The sequence below is a fragment of the Gorilla gorilla genome, chromosome 3 (genome assembly GCF_029281585.2).
Source record: "Gorilla gorilla gorilla isolate KB3781 chromosome 3, NHGRI_mGorGor1-v2.1_pri, whole genome shotgun sequence".
NCBI lineage: Eukaryota > Metazoa > Chordata > Mammalia > Primates > Hominidae > Gorilla > Gorilla gorilla.
Window position 1 is genome coordinate 197,086,789 of NC_073227.2, and position 20,414 is coordinate 197,107,202.

At 33.4% G+C, this 20,414-nt stretch overlaps 1 protein-coding gene across 5 annotated transcripts in view; it reads left to right on the plus strand.

Annotated features, from left to right (window-relative positions):
• WDR17 (WD repeat domain 17) overlaps positions 1-20,414 on the plus strand; it is a 116,084-nt gene that overhangs the window by 35,321 nt on the left and 60,349 nt on the right. For 4 of the 5 annotated variants that reach the window (XM_019026049.4, XM_055384175.2, XM_004040656.5 and 1 more), the window contains 3 exons: positions 10,684-10,812; positions 14,908-15,091; positions 18,626-18,856. In XM_019026049.4, the coding sequence (XP_018881594.3) occupies positions 10,684-10,812; positions 14,908-15,091; positions 18,626-18,856 (544 nt within the window). The remainder of the gene's footprint in view (positions 1-10,683; positions 10,813-14,907; positions 15,092-18,625; positions 18,857-20,414) is intronic. The other variant, XM_019026053.4, reaches the window with a different exon arrangement.

Below are 20,414 nucleotides of genomic sequence, written 5' to 3' on the forward strand. Positions count from 1 at the left end.
ATTCTCTTCCATTGATCTATATGTCTATTTTTTATACCAGTACCATGCTGTTTTGGTTACCATAGTCTTGTAATATAATTTGAAGTCAAGTAATGCATTGCCTCCAGCTTTATTCCTTTGGCTTTGGATTGCATTGGCTATTTGTGCTCTTGTTTGGTTATATATGAATTTTAGGATCATGGCATTCTGTTCTTAAGACCTACCCTCAAGAGAACCTGTTTGTCCAGAGCGTAATTCTGGGGTTTTAGAAGAGCCTTACCTACCTGGGAGAAGGAAAATGCCCAATATCAGCCCCCTTCAGCCATCCTGTCCCACCTAAGCAGGGCTGGGGGGGACTGAGAAGCACTGCTCATGGGCACGTGACTGAGACCTAATCATAGGACTTTAGAATGCTCACTCTACCCCCATATCTTACCACTACATTACTAAAGGCCTATTTACAGCACTTTCTTTTATGTAGTTCATCATGTGCACCTCACAAACATTTACATGATAAACAAAAAGGCAAAAAAATACAGTTTGAAGAGACAGATAAAGCATCAGAACCAGAGTCAGATATGACAGAAATGTTGGTATTATCAGACAAGGAATTTAGAAAACTACAATTAATTTGCTAATAGCTTTAATGGTAAAAGTAGACAACATGCAGGAATGGATTGAAGGAGAACAAAGTGGGATAACTAACAATACCCAACTTAAAGACTTACTATATAGCTCCAATAAAAAAGACAGCCATGGTATCTGCAAAAGGATAGACAGAAGATCAATGGAACAGAATAGAGGGCTTAGAAATAGATCCACATAAATATACTCAACTGATATTTGATAAAGGAGCAAAGGCAATATGGTGAAACAAAGATAGTCTTTTCAACAAATGAGGCTGTAATAACTGGATATACAATGTTAAAAAAAAGAATCTAGACACAGGCCTTATATATTTTACAAAAATTAACCCAAAATGCAGCATAGGACTACATGTAAAATGCAAAACTATAAAACTCATAGAAGGTAACATAAGAGAAAACCTGGATGACTGTGGGTTTGGCTAGCACTTTTTAGATACAAAAGGTATGTTTTATGAAAGAAATAATTGATAAGCTGGACTTTATTAAAATGAAAATCTTCAATTTTTACAATATCAACAGAATAAGAAGGCAAGCCACAGAATGGAAGAAAATATTTGCACATCTGCTAAAGATCTGTTATCCAAAATATACAAATAATTTATATAACTCAGTAACTAGAAGATTGAACAACCTGGTTTTAAAGTGGGCAAAAGAGCTGAACAGATACCTCACCAAAGAATGTATATACATAACAAGTGAGCATGTGAAAAAATGTTCAACATCATTTGTCTTTGGGAATTGCAAATTAAATCAATTAGATACCACTACACATCTATTAGAATGGCTAATATCCAAACACCAGATGCTGGCAAGGATGTGGAGCAACAGGAACTCTCATTTCTGATGGGAATACAAAATGACACAGATCTTATGGAAGACAGTTTGATGGGTTCTTACAAAGCTAAACATATTCTTACTATATTATCCAGCAATTGTGTTCCTTGGTATTTATCTAAATGAATTAAACAGCTGTGTCCACACAAAAAGTGGCACATGGATGTTTATAGCAGCTTTAAGCATAATTGCTAAAACACAGAAGCAACAAGTATGTCCTTCAGTAGACTGGTGGATAAATAAACTGTGCTACATCTAGATAAATAGTATTATTCTGCACTAAAAAGCAATGAGCCATTAAGCCATGAAAGGCACTAGAAATCTCTCTCCCCACCTAGACAACAGTTGCACTGGTACAGTCTGTCTGATGTAATTATTTTGTAATACCAGAATCTATGAAGGATTGCAACTTCCAGGGGAAGGCTTGGATGGTAAGTTGAAGTTAGTAAGTTTTAGTTCTCAGCACAGTGGCAGCTACTCACCCCTCACCTCAAGCCCCAGGGCAGACAAGTGAGCATGTATCCCAGAAGTATCTTGCAAGCAGCTTATATGAACCAGGGTAGAAAAAAAGCACTCTGTCCTTTGTATATCAGTGATCTACTGCTTCTGATCACAGAAGTGCAGACAAAGAGGCAGGCAGCCATTTTTATTGCACCTACCTCCATGTTACAAGCTCCTCCCCCTCCAGCTGAAGCAATTTCAAGGGGACTTAAAGGGCTGAATCCCTTAATTTTTTTCTTTTTACCCTTTTGGGAGCCATCCATTAAAGCCTATCCAATTCAAAAGCAACTGCCTATACAAAGAAAATTAGGAAGTTACTGTGCATGAACAGAGAAGGACACAGGTTCAGAATAACCCTGAGTAGTCCTTATGTTTATACCTGAGGATGATCCTTGACACAGACAGCCCACAACAATTGAAAACAAAAACAATAAATAAAAACAAAAACAGCAAATCCTGAGGAAGTAGGAGACTCTGATTTCCAGAGTTACCGTATTACTAGATTCAAGTGTTCAGGGTTCAACAAAAAGCCACAAGGCCTAAAAAGAAACAGAAAATTATGTCTCTTTCAGTGGAAAAAAAAATAAACAGATGCTTTCTGAAAAAGACCTGATGAAAGATCCACTAGACAAAGACTTTAAAACAACTGTCTTGGGATGCTTAAAAACTAAAGGAGATATGGAGAAAGTCAAGAAAACAATGTATGAACAAAATGGAAATAATAGAGATAGAAAACCAAAAAAAGAATTGTAGGGCTGAAAAATATAATAACAAGTAAAATAGAAGAATTCAAAGACATATTTAAGAAGAAAATATTAGCAAATATGAAGATAAGACAATAGAAAATATTGAGTCTGAGGAACAGAAGCAAGCAAAACCGAAGGGACATAAGGGACACTATGAAGCACACCAATATGCACTCATGTGGGAGTACCAGAAGAGAAGAGAGAGAGATGGAAGAGAAGAGAGAATATTTGAAGGAATAATGGCAGAAAACTCCTCAAATTTGATGAAAAACATGAAGTAAATTTCCAAGAGTTTCAGCAAGCTCCAAGAATTTGAACTGAAATAGACACACATGGAGACACATCATAATCAAATCTTGAAAAGCAGAGTGAATCTTGAAATTAGTAAGAAAGAAGTGATTAACACATACGTACAGGGATCCTCAATAGTATAAACAGCAGATTTCTGATATGAAACTTTAGAGACTGGAAGGAAATGGGCCAATATATTTAAAGTGCTAAAAGAAGAAAAGAATGTCAACCAAGTATCTTTTATCCTGCAAAACTGTCTTTCAGAAGTGAGGGAGAAATTAATACATTTCCCAGTAAACAAAAACTGAGGGAGTTCATTATCTTTAAATCTGCTTTGGAAGAAATGCTCAAGAAAGTTCTGCAGGGTGAAATGAAATGACACTAGACAGTAACTCAAAGCCATATGAAAAAATAAAGATCTTGATAAAGGTAAATACATGGACAATTATAAGTGCTAGTATTTGGAAACAATGCTATTGTTTGTTTTCATCATCATTTAAGAGAATAAAATATTTTAAAAATTCTTAGTATACAAGTAGTATTATTGTAACTTTGGTTGGTGATTCCACATTTTGTTTTCTCTTAATTTAAAAACTAATGTATTTAAAATAATTAATTAGCTTGTGTTTCTGGACACACAATATATAAAGATGTAATTTTTTGACATCAACAACTTAAAGGTGTAGGGTTGGAGTTTTAAAGGAGCTGAGGTTTTGTATGTAATTGAAGCTAATTTGGAATAAATTTAAATTAGAGTCTTGTAACTTTAGCATGTTAAGTTTAATCCCCATGGTAGCCACAAATAAAATAGCTATAGGATATACACAGAAGAAAATGAGAAAGGAATTCAAAGTTTCACTGCAAAAATTAACTAAACACAAAAGACAAAAGCGTTGCAGGAAATGAGGACAAAAAAGCTATGAAGCATATTGGAAATGAATAGCAAAATGACAGAAGTAAGTCCTTTATCAGGAATTATTGTAAATGTAAATGGATATTAAGCTCTTCAAACAAAAGAGATTGGCAGAATTAATTTAAAAAAAATCCATCTGTATGCCATCTACAGTTGATTCACTTGAGATCCAAAGACACAAATAGATTGAAAGTAAAAGGATGAAAAAAATTTTTTCCATGCACAGAGTAGCAAAAAGAAAGCAGGCATGCCCTATATTAATATTAGACAAAACTGATTTTTAGTCAAAAAAGTTCAGAAAAGTCAAAGAAAGACACTATATATTAATAAAGTTTCAATGCAGCAAAATATAAGTTATAACATTTATACACCTAAAAAACACCATCAAAATATATGAAGCAAAAACTAACTGAATTGAAGGGATAGATAGTTCTACAATAATAGTTGGATAATTCAATACCCCATTCTCAATAATGAATACATCAGACAGAAAATAAGTAAGGAAACTGAGGACTCAAACAATATATTAATCCAATTAGATCTAACAGACATATACAGAACACCCTACTCAGTAACTGCATACACTTTCTTCTCAAGTGCACATGAGATGTTTGTTAGGATAGACAATATGTTTGGCCAAGTATTAAGCCTCAATAGATTTTAAAAAGTAGTTATCATACATTATGTCTTCTCTGAACACTGTGGGATAAAGTTAGAAATCAATAACAGAAAGAAAACTGAAAAATTCGCAAATTTGTGGAATTTAACACACTCTCCAACAACCAATGGATGAAAGAAGAAATCACAAGGGAAAGTAGAAAACTCTTAGAGATGAGTGAAAACAAAAGCACAACATACCAAAACTTATGGGATGCAGTGGAATCAATGCCAGGGGGCAAATTTGTAGCTATAAATGCTTTCATTAAAGCATTTATAGGATCTCAAATTAGCAACCTATTTTTACAACTTAAGGAATTAACAAAAGAATAAACTAAACCCAAAACTAGAATGAAGGATATAATATCTACGCAGAGATAAATGAAATAGAGAACAGAAAAAAAGATAGAGAAAAAGATCAACGAAATTGTCAAACCTGTAGCTGGATAGACTAAGAAAAAGAGAGAAGACTCAAATTATTAAAATCACAAATAAAAGTTGGAACATCTCTACAGATTATAAAGAAATTAAAAACATTGTAAGATAGTAGTAGGAACAATTGTACACCAACTAATTCAATAACCTAGATGAAATGGGCAAATGCAACAATTTTAAAAAGCCATGCTAAAATTGATATAGAAACTCAAGAGACCCTGAATAACAACACTGGGGGACTCGCATTTTCTGATTTCAAAACTTGTTGCAATACTACAGTAATCAAAACAGTGTCATACCAGCATAAAGGCAGTTATATAGACCAGTGGAATATAATATTTTATCCTGCAAATATATATAAATTTATATATAAATATAAAATAGACACTTCAGAACTATCCCCTTACATATATGGCCAAATATCTTTTGCCGAGAGTGGCAATACCATTCAATGCAGAAAGGCCAGTCTTAACATATGGTGCTGGGAAAACGAAATATCCACATGCAAAAGAATGAAATTGGACTCTTACCTAACACCATATAAAAAAAATTAAAATGGATCAAAGACACTAAATGTTAAGACCAATATCTGTAAAGCTTTTAGAAGAAAACAGAGGACAAAAGCTTCACAACATTGGATTTGACAGCAATATCTGGGATATGATAACAAAGGCACAGGCATCAAAAGCAAAAAACATGCAAATTGGATTTCATGAAAATTAAAAATTATGTGCATCGAAAGAAAAACACTGGCCAGGCATGGTGGCTCACATCTGTGATCCCGGCACTTTGGGAGGCTGAGGCAGGATGATCACTTGAGGCCAGGAGTTCGAGACCAACCTGTGCAGTGTGGTGAGACTCTGTTTCAACAACAACAGAAAATAGCCAGGCATGATGGCGCATGCCTATAGGCCTAGCTACTTGGGAGTCTGAGGCAGCAGGATCACGTGAACCTAGGAGTTTGAGGTTGCAGTGAACTATGATCATGCCACTACACTCCGGAAGGAAACCTGTCTGTAGAAAAAGAAAAAGAAGAAGAAGGAAAGAAAAACCCTATCAACAGTAAAATGGACAGCATCCCACAGAATGAAGAAAATATTTGTAAATCACATATCTGATATGGGATTAATACCGCAAATATAGGGAAAACTTCTAAAACTCAACAATTACAAAGAAACGTGATTTACCTGATTGAAAAATGGACAAGATACTTTAATAGATGTTTCACCAAAGAAGTTACGGAAATGGCTGATAAGCACATGAAAAGTTGCTCAACATTATTAATCTTTAGGGAAATGCAAATCAAAAGAACAATAAGACACCATCTCACACCAATTAGAATGGCTATTATCAAATAACAGAAAATAGCACGTGTTGGTGAGGATGAGTTAGCTAAACACTTGTGCCCTGTTGTAATGTAAAATGGAATTGCTGCTGTGGAAAACAGTATGGTAGTTTTGCAAAAAAGTAAAAATAGAATTATTATTTGATCTAGTATCCCGCTTCTGCATATAAACCCTCCAAAATTGAAAGCAGGGTGTGGAAGAGATATTTGTACATCCGTTTTCATAGCAACATTTTTTGTAATAGCTAAAACATGGAAGCAATCCAGGTGACAATTCACAGCCACGTGGATAAGGAAATATGGCATATATGCACAATGGAATATTATTCAGCTTTAAATCAGAAGGAAATTCTGACATACACTACAACATGGATGAAACTTAAGGACATTATGTATTCAAGTCTTTTGCCCATTTTTGAATCAGATAAATCATGTTTCTTTGTCACTCTTGAGTTTTAGGAATTCTCCCTATATTTGGGATGTTAATCTCTTAACAGATATGTGGTTTACAAATATTTTTTCCCATTCTTTGGGCACTATTGACAGTGTTTTTCCCTTCCTTCCTTCCTTCCTTCCTTCCTTTCCTTCCTTCCTTCCTTTTTTTCTTCCTTCCTTCCTTTTCCTTCTTTCCTTCCTTTTTTTCCTTCCTTCCTTCCTTCCTTTTTTCTTCCTTTTTTCCTTCCTTCCTTCCTTATTTTTTTCCCTTTTGTCCCTTCCTTCCTTCCTTCCTTCCTTCCTTCCTTCTTTCTTTCCTTCCTCCCTTCCACCCTTCTTCCCTTCCTCCTGCCCTCCCCCCTTGCCTCCCTCTCCCCTATCCCCCAAGACAGGGTCTCTCTCTATCACCCAGGCTGGAGTGCAGTGGCACGGTCATAGTTCACTGCAACCTCACACTCCTGGTTGCACATTATGAATGTATTTAATACCTTTGAATTGTACACTTAAAAATGGTTAAGAAGTTAGATTTTATGTTATGTGTATTTTACAATAAAAAAAGGAGAAAAAGAAAAGAAATGAGCTATCAAGCTATGAAAAGACATGAAGCCAAACTAAATGTATATTACTAACTGAAAGAAGGCAGTCTGTAAAGGCTACATACTGTACAGTTCCAACTATAAGACATTGTGGGAAGGCAAAACTATGGAAACATTAAAAGATTAGTTGTTGCCAGGAATTGGGGAGGGGGAGGGATGAATAGGCAGAGCACAAAGGACTTTTTAGAGCCGTGAAGCTACTCTTGCCCATACTGTAATGGTGGATACCTATCATTACACATTTGTCAAAACCTGTATGATGGAGAACATCAAGAATGAGCCCTAATGTAAACTGTGGACTTTGAGTGATAATGATGTGTCACATAGGCTCATCAGTTTTAACATGTGCCATCCGGTGCTGAGTGTTAATAGTGGGGAAGCTTGTGTCATGGGGTGAGGGAGGCTATGAGGGGTATATGGGAAATCTCTGTACTTATTGCTCAATTTTGCTGTTTTTCTAGGAATTGTTAATTATTAAAAATGTGTAAAAAACATTACCAGAAAGTGAAAATTTTAAAATGACTTTTATTTATTTATTTATTTATTTATTTGAGACTTGCTGTGTCTCCCAGGCTAGAGTGCAGTGGCATGATCACAGTTCACTGCAACATGCACCTCCCAGGCTCAAGCAATCCTCCCACCTCAGCTTCCCAAGTAGCTGGGGCTACAGGCACGCGCCACCACCCCTGGTTAATTTTTGTAATTTTTGTAGAGATAGGGTCTCCCTACGTTGCCCAGACTCATCTTGAACTCCTGGGTTCAAGCGATCCACCCATCTTGGCCTCCCAAAGGGCTGGGATTACAGGCATGAGCCCCTGTGCTTGGCCAAATGATTTCATTTTAAATGTGTGTTTAAAGATTTTTCTTTAATTATGTTTCTTTTCCAAATATAAACTCAATATTTGGTTAAACAGAAATCAAAAGACATTTTTACTTAGATGCAAATGTTATAAATAGTAATTTAATAGATCCCCACATAATCTCCAAAAGTCAATGTAACTCACATTGTGGCTGAAATAATGTACATTTTCAGCGAAAGATACTGTAACATTACTAAGTGTAAAAAATAAAGAAGTGTATATCTTTTTTATTTACCCTGAATGCTAATGTTTGAGGAAATACAGGTGTCATTAGAGGAGGAGGAAAGTTTCTGAATACATAAAAGCACTCAAGATTGGTAGCCCTGTTTGTTTGTCATGCCAGCTTGTACTTCAAGTAATTTATTTACTTTTTTTCCTAAATCTATCACTAATTCTGCTCAGATAAGGGGATTTAATGACATGAAGACAGAAAGAATTGGAGAAGAGAGGAGGAGATGAGAAGAAAGTAGATCCTTTTCAGAAGTGGAAATATGAAATAGAAAAGATAAAATGAAGAACGTAGTTTTGTAAATAAATATGAGTTAGTGATCTATGGGAGAAAATGTAACCATTTAAAATTTACTAATTGCTGAGCATTAAAAGAATTAGATTAAGAGTTGGAAGGTTCAGGGGGTACACTGAACAAGCTTCTATAAGACTTGAGATGTAGATCAGATTATGTGTGTAGGTTTTGTATGTGTGATATTTTACATGTTGTGGTTTTGACATTAACATTATGCAAAGCTTTTGAGCAGCATAAACTGAATATTGACTACCCAATATATTAGTCACGTAAAACCAAATTTATTATAGCTCTCAGTTTTCTACTTAATTTTCCAAGCTAAAATATTTAAGATTATAATCACTACTTACATTTTTTCCTTATTTAAAAATCAGATATGAAATTGACAATAGTGAAAAATTGAATTTACCTGGTGTAACTTTGTAGTAGTGTAAATGGAAGATTGTCTCTCATATTAGGAGCTCCTATCTTTATTTTTTATTTATTTTTTAATTTTTTTTTGAGACAGAGTCTCGCTCTGTTGCCCAGGCTGGAGTGCAGTGGTGCCATCTCTGCTCACTGCAAGCTCTGCCTCCCGGGTTCACGCCATTCTCCTGCCTCAGCCTCCTGAGTAGCTGGAACCACAGGCGCCCGCCACCACGCCCGGCTCATTTTTTGTACTTTTAGTAGAGACGGGGTTTCACCGTGTTAGCCTCCTGACGTCGTGATACGCCCTGCTCGGCCTCCCAAAGAGCTGGGATTACAGGCGTGAGCCACCGCGCCCGGCCTATGTTTATTCTTAGACCAGTATTTTAGACCATAATGGAAAGATAGGTAATAATGGCTTGGATTCTACCTTTAAAAAGCACTTTTTGTCAATAATTTCTTTTTGAATGTCATTTATTAGATAACCACATAGTTTAATACTCTGCACAAATGTTTTTTGTCTTAGTATGATTTTGTTATGATGAGTTTTCATTATGATCATAGACTTACAGCCTCACCGTTTACTGTCTGTTCTCCAGTATCTTAGAGGAATTTAGAGTTTACATATAGATTCATAGCATTTTTTTGATCTGAGAGGAATCTCGTAGAAAATGTAGTTCAGAAGCTGTATTTTAGATACAAGAAATAGAGACGTAAGGTTTAATGCTTGACTCCAAGTCACACTCTATGTGTGGTGCAAAGCTTGGTTTAATTCCTTATTTCCTGAAGTCTCAGCCCAGGCCTGCTTCTGCGGCACTACGTTGTCTGCATCTCTGGGGTTGTCTATTCCAACATCCTCTGTCCTGCCACATAGACAATTTTTGTTCAGATACTTTTCAGCTTCTTTCTGCCCCATCCTAACAGTGAGCAGTATTGTTAACCTAGCTTATATACCTGTCTTATGCACCTCAAATAGATTTTGTGAGGATGAAGAGTCGATGTAAAAACTGAAGTTCTATGACACAGGTCACAACCCTTCCATTACTGGTCCACAGTGTTTTAAATTTAAACGTGATGCCTTGAATGAATTGCCAGTATTGAAAAATGGATACATTTCACATAAAAATCTGGGTATTCCCGTTTTTCTAGGAAGTTCCATAAATCTTGCAATATGGGATGGCCTTCTTCAGTGATACTATTAATATAGCATGTGCAATTGCTATTTCACTAGAGTTCCTGTCACTGTGTATGGGTTTCCCAGTCCTTGGCCAAATGTCAGCTGTCGTTCCTTCATTATCGTATTTCCTGCTTTCCTCATTTAAATTAGTTGCCTCGATGTCTGCAGACATTTAGGGAGTTCAAATGCTGTTCTCTGAAAATAAAAGTCAAAATTAATAGTACTAGTAAAATGTTTTTCAGGGCATACAGGTAAGGGTTGGGGAAGATAGATGTAAAACAGTGAGGAAGTTTATCAATAATGGAAATCACTGACATTTCTTCAAATCTGTTTTTCAAGGCAAACATGTCCCAGGTAAGGCAAGTGGGATTGCTGGCTGCTGGATGTCAGCCATGGAACAAGGATGTATGTGCTGCCAGTGGAGACAGGTTTGCATATTGTGCGACCCTGGCTATCTATATTTATCAGGTAAAACAATAATTCTTTTCCATTTTTAATTATATCAGGTAAAATTAATATTTGATTAATACATATTTTAAGCCCTTGTTACATGAAAAACATAATGCTATAATTCCATTTATATTTATATTTTTAAAGTTTTGTGATTTATACCGTATAGGTTTTAAAAGTTAAACCTTTAGAAAACACTTACATTATTAAATTATTAGTAAATTTGATATAAGAAAATTCTTTTTTCAGTTGAAGAATTTGGGTAGTCCATTAGAGATCATTATAGTAAAATTAGGACAGACATATATTGTGAGATATTATTGGGAGAAAAACTTGTATAACTATTTTTTTCGTGTCCTAGCTCCATTCAGATATCCCTTATCAGTTCACAATTTATAGAGCTGAAAACCGCCTGAATTTCTTCATATAGAAGTGCCATAAGCATGTTAAAATCAAAGTCCAGTGATTCTCTTAAATTCAAAGTCAGTATCTCAGTGTCACCAGCTAACCATGCATCTAAACCAGAAATGTGATAGTTATCTTTGACTCCCTCTTCCACTCACATCCCGTGCCCTTGGTAGCCAAGAATGATTCTAATATGTTCCTCATGTCTTTCTCACCTAAACTATTATAATAATCTCTTAATAGTCTCTACTTTTAGTTTGGCTCCCACTAATTTATTGTTCCGTGTAATCAGTTATCTGTAATGCAAATCTAAATTTTAAAGCTTTCAGTTGCTACTCATTCCCTAATAGTAACATCTAAACTTCATAAAATGGCATTCAAATGCTTTTGTGATCTTCCTGCCTCTCTCTTACTCTGTGTTCCAGATATACCAAACCAATTACATTTTTCTAAGACATCTCAGTCTTTCATATCTTGCCTTTGCTTACACTAATTTTTCAGTTTGCTTACATTGCCTGTCTAGAGAACACTTTCTCATCTTTCGAATCTCAGCTTCTGTATGAACTCTTTTCCATATTCTATTTTCCCCTCTTTCTTAGCAGTAAAGGACCTCATAAAATGGACTGCCTCTCTACATGCTTTCATTTATTAGGAGTCTTTCCCATCTTTTAATTCTCAAATTTTTGCACACTTTCTGGCACTTAGAAGACATTCATTAAATGTCTTAAATGAATGAAGGAAAGAATCTTGAAACTCCAACTTATTTCAGTTAAGGCTAAGAATATCTTGTTTTATTCTAGAGTAAAAATTCTTTTCATTACTACATATTAGTACATTACTAATTGCATTATGCTTTACTCAAAATTTAAGAAATATAGCATTAATGTATAAAACAATCCATTTTCCACGATATAGAGTAAGATTTTATGTAGTCCATTTCTTAAGACTGTAGAAATATCTAGCAACCAAAATGGAACTTCAATATAACTCACACTTCTTCATTTTCACCCCCTTCACACACAACACAGCAGCAAGACTTCTAAATGCCTCTTTTTTTCTCCCATCTACCTCCTTTACACTCTTTATATACTCCCAAGCTTGTCACTCCCAAATCCCACCTACACAATTTCTCTCCTAACCCTAAGTCCTTATCTTGTCTTCTATTTCCTCCTAAAGAAGAGAAAGTTATCAAGCAAGTCAAACTATTCTTCTGAGGTAAGGATGGTAAAGAAACTCAGTGGATGAAGCCATAACTTAATTTTTTCAAGTTTCTATGTCTTAAATTTTGTGATGACATTTTATGATGAATATTTAAAAATATTGAGGTAAAATTAGTAATATAAACAATGTACATGAAAGTTGTCATGTCATTAAGGACTGAAACAAACTAAAAATTATCCTAATTTAGAAGCTGATGCAAATAAACTTAGGGGACAGTTCATTACAATGTCCACTATAAAACCTTGTTTCAAAGTATGCCAATAGAAAATTACATAATGAAATGGTGACATTAATATGAAATTTATGTTAATAAGTATTGTTTTAAATATTATCATCTCAATTACAGTGCTTTGAAAATTATGCTACATAAATGTAACATGATACAATTATTTTCAGAGGAAATATTTATTAAATAACACTTAGTGGAATGCGTAGTCAAAGTCTGATAATTGGTCACACTCTGGATAATGATACTCTTGTATTATATTTTTCTGAATGATTACATGATAATGGGAAATGGTATTAGAATTTTTCTTTAACTGTTGTTTTGTAATGCACTGATATATTAATGTACCCTAAAAGTACAGTAATTTATGGTCAATCTCAATGTAATAGTACAGTTCAATATTACTGAATTGTAAACATCGTAGGAATGCATTAGTAGATTAATTCCTGCAAATAGTTCAGTGTTCTCTAGTGTGCTTACAGTTACTATGTAGATCATTTGTATGGTAATGTCAGTGAAGGTCACTGATATACAACATAGCTTCTTCACACATTTACTATATTAATAGATTCTTTTACTGAATTTCTAAATAATGTAGGTTTTTTTCTTTTGGATACATTAGATACACTCACTGTATCTACCATAGGTGACTTAAATTGCTGAATAATTTAAAACTTAAAAACCTATTCATTCCTAAATGTATAGAAAACACAATTATGTATTTAAATAAGTCAACTTAAAATTGCTATTGCTGCAGTGCTAATCAAATGAAAACTTCATTTATTTTGGGTTATCTTTACTAATGTTTTAATCCAAAGTTGTCCAAGAATAGCTGAAGTTATAGGAAGAGAGGGAAATTATAGAAGAAAAAGCCTTAGGAAATACTTATGTGATTAGTCAAAAATTTTACATACAATGTTCACTGCAGCATTATCTGCGATGGCAAAAATTAAGTTACTTAAATATTAAACAGATCTTAAGTGTTTATTCTTTCAATATTAACTGAATCTCTTCAATTGACCAAGCCTTACTCTGTACCAGGATTGCAACTATGAAGAAACAGGCAGAGTCTTCTTGTGGAACTTATATTCTTGTAAGGTGTAAGGAAAGGTGATAAGATAAATAAGTAAACAAATAGGTAAAATTTTCAGAAAGAAGTGTGCTCTACAGAGGCTGAAAAAACAGGTATAATAAGATGGAGTCATGGGATAGGTTCTGGGGAGAGTTATGAATTAAGATAGCATGGTCCGAAAACATCTGTCAGAAGAGGTGCATTTAAACTCAGACCTCAGTAGGAGAATGAATAACCATGAGCAAATCAGCGGATAGAGTATTTAGAAGCCAAGGAAGCAGCAAGCAGAAGGCCATCAAGTGGAGGTGATCGGCTGTAATAGAGAAACGAGAAGTTCAGAGTGAACAGGGAGGAACATGATTTCAAATTACTTTGGCAAGATAGCAGAGATTCGATCGTGTAGAGATTTGAAGACTGTTTATCAGTTAGGATTTTATTGCAAGCATATAGCTTTAAAAAGTTTGGTGTAATAAATATTTAATATCATAATGATTTTTAAAACTTAGAATAGCACTGTGAAAGGCTCATTATATGCTAAAGGGGAAGAAACTACAACAAAAGGACATAAATAACATATTCCAGAACATGCTAAAAATGATAGAGATTAATTCACTAATTAATGGAGGCACACTTACAAAATAAATAAGAAAAATTAGGCTGTTTATTTTTTCTATTTACATATAAAAACACAATATAATGTCCCATCCAAAAAAAACAATAAAAAAGAGTGAATGACATCATTGCTCTGGAAGCTTTGGACATCTTAATAGTGTAATAATGAGCAGTTGGTGTATTTAACCCAAATTTTCTTGATTCAAGTACAAGTGAAAAATTGCAGAAAAAAATATTCCAAAACCAAGGGTTTTTTCTTCTCATAAAAAGATATAGCTATGGAAAATATAATAAAGCTCTAAATTATTATGCATATTTAAATGTGAAACATTTATTTTTACTTGTTTTTCAAATGGATATGTTTTTATTCTCTCAGTTTTTAATGTTTTTTTTTTAGCTGGTTCGATATTCTTGAATACACTTGAATGTAGACCAAGGCTTGAAATATGTTCATATCTTTATTATTAGGTGAAATAATTTTCCTGTATGTAGCTTTAGTTTTGTGTAATGTGACTATTAACAGTGTATTATCTTAAAAAGGAGCACTAAAATATTTTATTTATATATTTTGTTTTAGTTGGATCACCGTTATAATGAATTCAAACTTCATGCAATTATGTCTGAACATAAAAAAACAATCACAGCAATTTCTTGGTGTCCACATAATCCTGATCTGTTTGCAAGTGGCAGTACTGATAATTTAGTGATCATTTGGAATGTTGCAGAACAAAAAGTCATTGCTAAACTCGACAGTACAAAAGGTATAATTACAACTGGGATTTATTTTATGGAATAAAATATTTTTATTTCAACAAGCACTATCAATATTATTAGTTCAGGTTTTAAAATGGTGTTTTCAAACTTCTTAATGGCAATCTGTATAAGAAATAAATTTCACATAATGACTCATGTCCATAGGTACAAAACTGAAACAAAATTTCATGAAATAATTATACTTAGAACATATGATCGACTAAAAACATAGCCAATACCAAATAATTTTATTAATGTTTAAATATAATGTAAGAATTTCCAAAATAAATATAAAAATAATAATCAGAAAGATTTTGTTATTGAGACAAGTAACAAGCCTTGGCTGTTCATTACTCTACTCCAACCTTTCAATTACAAAGAAAGTATTATGCATATATTTGATGCATTGTTAAGCTGGTTTCATGCCTTTATTTTTAATTTGGTCAAGGTAGAACATCCTCATTCACATAAATTGGACTTTATGAATTGGAATAATAGCATTATACTCTTTCTACTTAGAATTGGGAACTCGCATTTAATCTTATCCCATCATAATGGTAAAGTTAAGTAATAATTATTCTGTGTTCAGTGTCACAATAATTAACTCTCTTTTTGAGCACCATATTTAGCTCAATTGATTATGGTTTTGAAAGCTACTGCTAGATATGTTTTTCAATTCAGCTTCTTCTCTAAAAATAATTGTTATAAATTTGAGATATAAAACTGGACATGACAATCTCACTAACCTTATTTTGTTCAAATTTCTTTGTAATATTCTAAGGCAAAAATACTGGGAATTTATAGGCAATTATCTTTAAATTTTGTTTCCATAATAATAGTAAAATAATATCTTTTGTAACTTTTAGACATATTCGATATTTTTAGTATTTTGGTTTGTCTTTTCAAATTTAGGTCATTAAGAATGCTTAAAATATCAGTGTAATACATAAATTTTATTACTCAACTGTTAAAGATATTTGTCAAATGAAGTTAATTTTCAACTAGAAGTATATGGATCTCATTCCCAAGTTTATGTACCCTGTTTTTTGTTTTTACTTAGAACAACCAATGTATTAGACAGTGAGTAATGTTTGCCCCAATCTCTGAACAAAATACTGTAAAAAGTCAGCTATTCGGTGAGCTTCCATTAATGTAATTAGCAATTTTTCTTAAGGCTTTCCGTGAGAAAAAAACAAATTATTTTGGCACAATGCTTTGTGATATATAAATTGTGATTGATGGCCTCAATTAAGACTTTTCATATCTCCCCATGTTTTCTGGTCATATCTGTTTGTCCAGCAATCACAAATTCTATAGGTTACTCTATTACTGTTTATATTGATTGATAATGCATTTCCAAGTACTTTAAATCCAGATTTGTGTGAGATTAATTTTAAATAACACAACAAATTTTTCTTGAAATTCTTTCCATATTGTATGTGCCATAAACTAAAATGTTGCACGATATTATTGTTCTCGTAAAGATGTAACACAAAGTCAACGTTAGGTTATAACTGCATATAATAAACATAAATTCTAAATGTTTTGCAGAAGTAATGATTAATTTTATTATCACCTAGTGTATCCATGGATTTATCATCAGACACTATATACATCACATCCATTCATGGGGGAAGATTTTATTTATTCATCAGCTATATGCACCATAGTTTCTTTTGTCACTGGATATACAATTAAATAATACTTTCTAATTAACAGTCCCAGAATGATGAGATAATTGTGGAAAGCTTTTGGCAAATTTTTCATGTTTTTCCTTTCTTTGAAAATTTTCAGCTATCAATATTTCCCTCATCCAAATATCTTCTTAATTTGAAGATTGAAAGCTTTGCTATTTTATTTGCAAAAAAATTATGACTATTTTTGGTGATTTCCATCTTAAGTAACACTTTTGAAATGTTTTAGGCTTATTTTTCTTTTTAGAATCCAGCTTAAGCAAAGTAGAAATTTGCATTAAGGGAACTTTTTTTTTCAACTTCCAAATACAGTTGTTGAATTTGATCTTGCCTCTGTATTTTTACTTCTTCTTCCTTTTGTTTCTAATAATCTAACAATCCATTTAAACGAAAATGCATATTAGTTTTTCCAAATGTAAAATGTAAAAATTGTCACCAACTTGAAAAAGTCACACTTTATGTAACAGTGGATAATAATACTACCTACCTATCTCAGAATAGTGTTGGGAGAATTAAATTGCAACACTCCTTGAAAGTGCTTGTACATAAGTCACTATAAAAGTGTTTTCTATTATTATTATATGGCACTGTTTCTGGTCCTTTCGCTTTCCTTGCTGTCTTTCTCTAAATATATAGTTAGAGAACCAGTATTCTATTGTCTTTCCTCTACTGTGCTGTGGTGGTTTGATCCATACAGAGTACCTCATCTCTTTTTTGGGTAAATTCTACTTCTGTTAATGTATCCTAAAACCATATCAACAATTTTATTGGCGTTTTTCATGTATACATTCATTCATTCAGCAAATATTTATGGAGTCCTCATTATGGGTCAGGCCCTGAAGTAGGCATTAGGCTTTGTTTTTGCCTCTTGGAGCACATAGACTGTTAACACAAACTAAACTTATTGTCAATCAGCGAATTTCCACTCTGTGTCTTTGTTCATATCATTTTCTCTTCCTGGGAAATACTGCTCATTCCATGTATTTAAACTCTACCCCTCCTTCTAGGTATAATTCAAATCTAATTTCTTTCCAGGACAGTAGCACAGTGGTTTCTAAACCTTTCTGCATATCAAAATCATTTGATGAAGCTTGTTAAAAATAAATTCCTGTGAAACCTCGTCTCTACTAAAAATACAAAAAAAAAATTAACCGGGCGTGGTAGCGGGCACCTGTAGTCCCAGCTACTCGGGAGGCTGAGGCAGGAGAATGGCATGAACCCGGGAGGCGGAGCTTGCAGTGAGCCGAGATTGCATCACTGCACTCCAGCCTGGGCAACAGAGCAAGACTCCATCTCAAAAAATAATAATAATTATAAAATAAATAAATAAATAAATTCCTTGGCTCAAACTCCACATGATCTGATATGTTATATTCCATTTCATGATTTTGATGCAGCCAGCTAATATATCAGTGTTGGAAGATGCGCAATCTCTCTCTCATAAATTTCTCATGATACTTATTTTATATATGATTTATTTGATTACAATAGCAGGTATATTAACAATTAACTTTTATTTTATTCCATCTTATTGGAATATAAAATACTACTAAAATAAAAAAGTCTATAAATGTATTTGACTATATGAAGCAAATGATCATGTAAGTAGTATTTAAACCTAACTAGATACATTTTCTTTCATCATGGACTTTCCCTGCCTATGTTCCCTGCAGTCTTTGGGATTTCTTTATAAATCCAATTCCCAAATAAGAAGGTAATGTATCTTAAAAATAATAAATATGCTCTTGTATTTTAATTTGTTTTAGAAATGTAAACAGGGCAAGTAATATTTAATGGTGTAATCTTATGCTGTATCTCTATTATGTATCTGTATTTAATGTATTCCAGGGATCCCTGCCTCTCTTAGTTGGTGCTGGAATGCAGAGGATGTGGTGGCATTTGTTTCCCACAGAGGCCCACTGTTCATTTGGACCATCTCAGGACCAGATAGTGGAGTGATTGTACACAAAGACGCTCATAGCTTCTTGTCTGATATCTGTATGTTCAGATGGCATACACACCAAAAGGGGAAAGTTGTGTTTGGTCATATTGATGGAAGTCTATCAATTTTTCATCCAGGTAAGAATTTAATTAGCAAGGTATCTTAAATAGTATATTTTTCTTATATATAATTTTGTACTTGCTTGGTCTTTCTAGTGACCAGTCCCCATTGTGAATAAAACCAAAAGTGACAAAATTTTAATTTTGATATTATTATTGTTAAAATGTTATCCAGTATTGTACTGAGTCTAAATATTCATTGGAAGTTTTATATATATATATATATATAAAATAATACATTCAACACAGCTGTGAATATTTTACTTGGAATTAACCTAAATCAGTCATTTTTCCCTTATTTGTATTTTTAATCAATTCTTTATTTCTGTACATTTACTAAAAAACAACCTGAATGAACAAGGACATACAGCTAGAGGATGTGATGGTTTACTAATACTAAATATTTTCCCTTCTGCTTGTAAAAATACCATTCTGATGCCACGGCTCCTTGGCAAAGGCTTTGAAACTGGCATAAAAGAAAAATGATAACCCTTTGAACCCCTGTTAGTTAATTGATTTGGCTGAATGAAAGGGTCTGAGAAATTAATGTTCACTTACAAAAGTATGATTAAAAAATCAAAAATTACCTGAATTGCTTGCTTTCCCCTCAAAAATAAGTATTTTTAACATTTGGGAAACATACTTTTAGCTATCTAGTATCTCTGTTGATGTATGTGACTTCTGGCTGGCTAGATGGATGAATGAAAGTGCTTTCTCAGGAACACGATAACTACTTTCACAAAACAAATTACATTTAATTTATCTGAAATTAATAGAAAAAAGAAATTGAAATTGAACAAATGAAATTGTGAAAATTTAAACAAATCTTTCTTCAGGAAATAATGTTTCTAAAGTTAAAAAGGATTGCGTAAAACATTGAAACATTGGGGCCATTATATTCTAAATACATTTTAAATAGGATCTATTATTTACCTTTCAAAGAAAGATAAAAATAAATGTTCATATGCTTCTTCCCCAGCTTCTCTCTCAGCTCTTTGTACACGTCCTCTGTTGTTCCTTCTGGTTGTACCAGGTTTACGTGGGGACAGTTTCATTGATTTGTCAAAGATTAGTATGAGGAAGGATCAATGACTGGTGCTTCTTCTGGATTTGTTGTACCAAGAACCTGCACTGCAACTTATCTGTTCTGTCCTTGCACTGGAAGCAGATCCTGTTTTATAGTTGGTCATTAAGGCTGATAGTTAGGCAATAGAATTCATAGCTTTCTTTGTTTTGATCTGGTGAATACAACTTCTTTCTCTGTAACCTTTGTCTCCGGCAGTCTTCCTTAGTCTCAGGAATGCAATCTATAATAAATATGGCTGTATGCTGTGTGGTTCCTCTTACCTCTCTGCATTATGTAACCAAATGTCGTTAGTGATATTCCTCCACTTCTTCCCTGGCCTGCACCCAAAGATTTCATCAGGATTGTGACACTTTCTTTTCAAACTAGATCTGAAGAAGATATGAGGAGTGTGTTTTTATTTTATTCTAAATTGCACTCTAGATATTTTTTATATTTTGTGATTTGTCATTTTTACCCTCTCCTTTATCATTGACTGAGGTTATCTTTTTT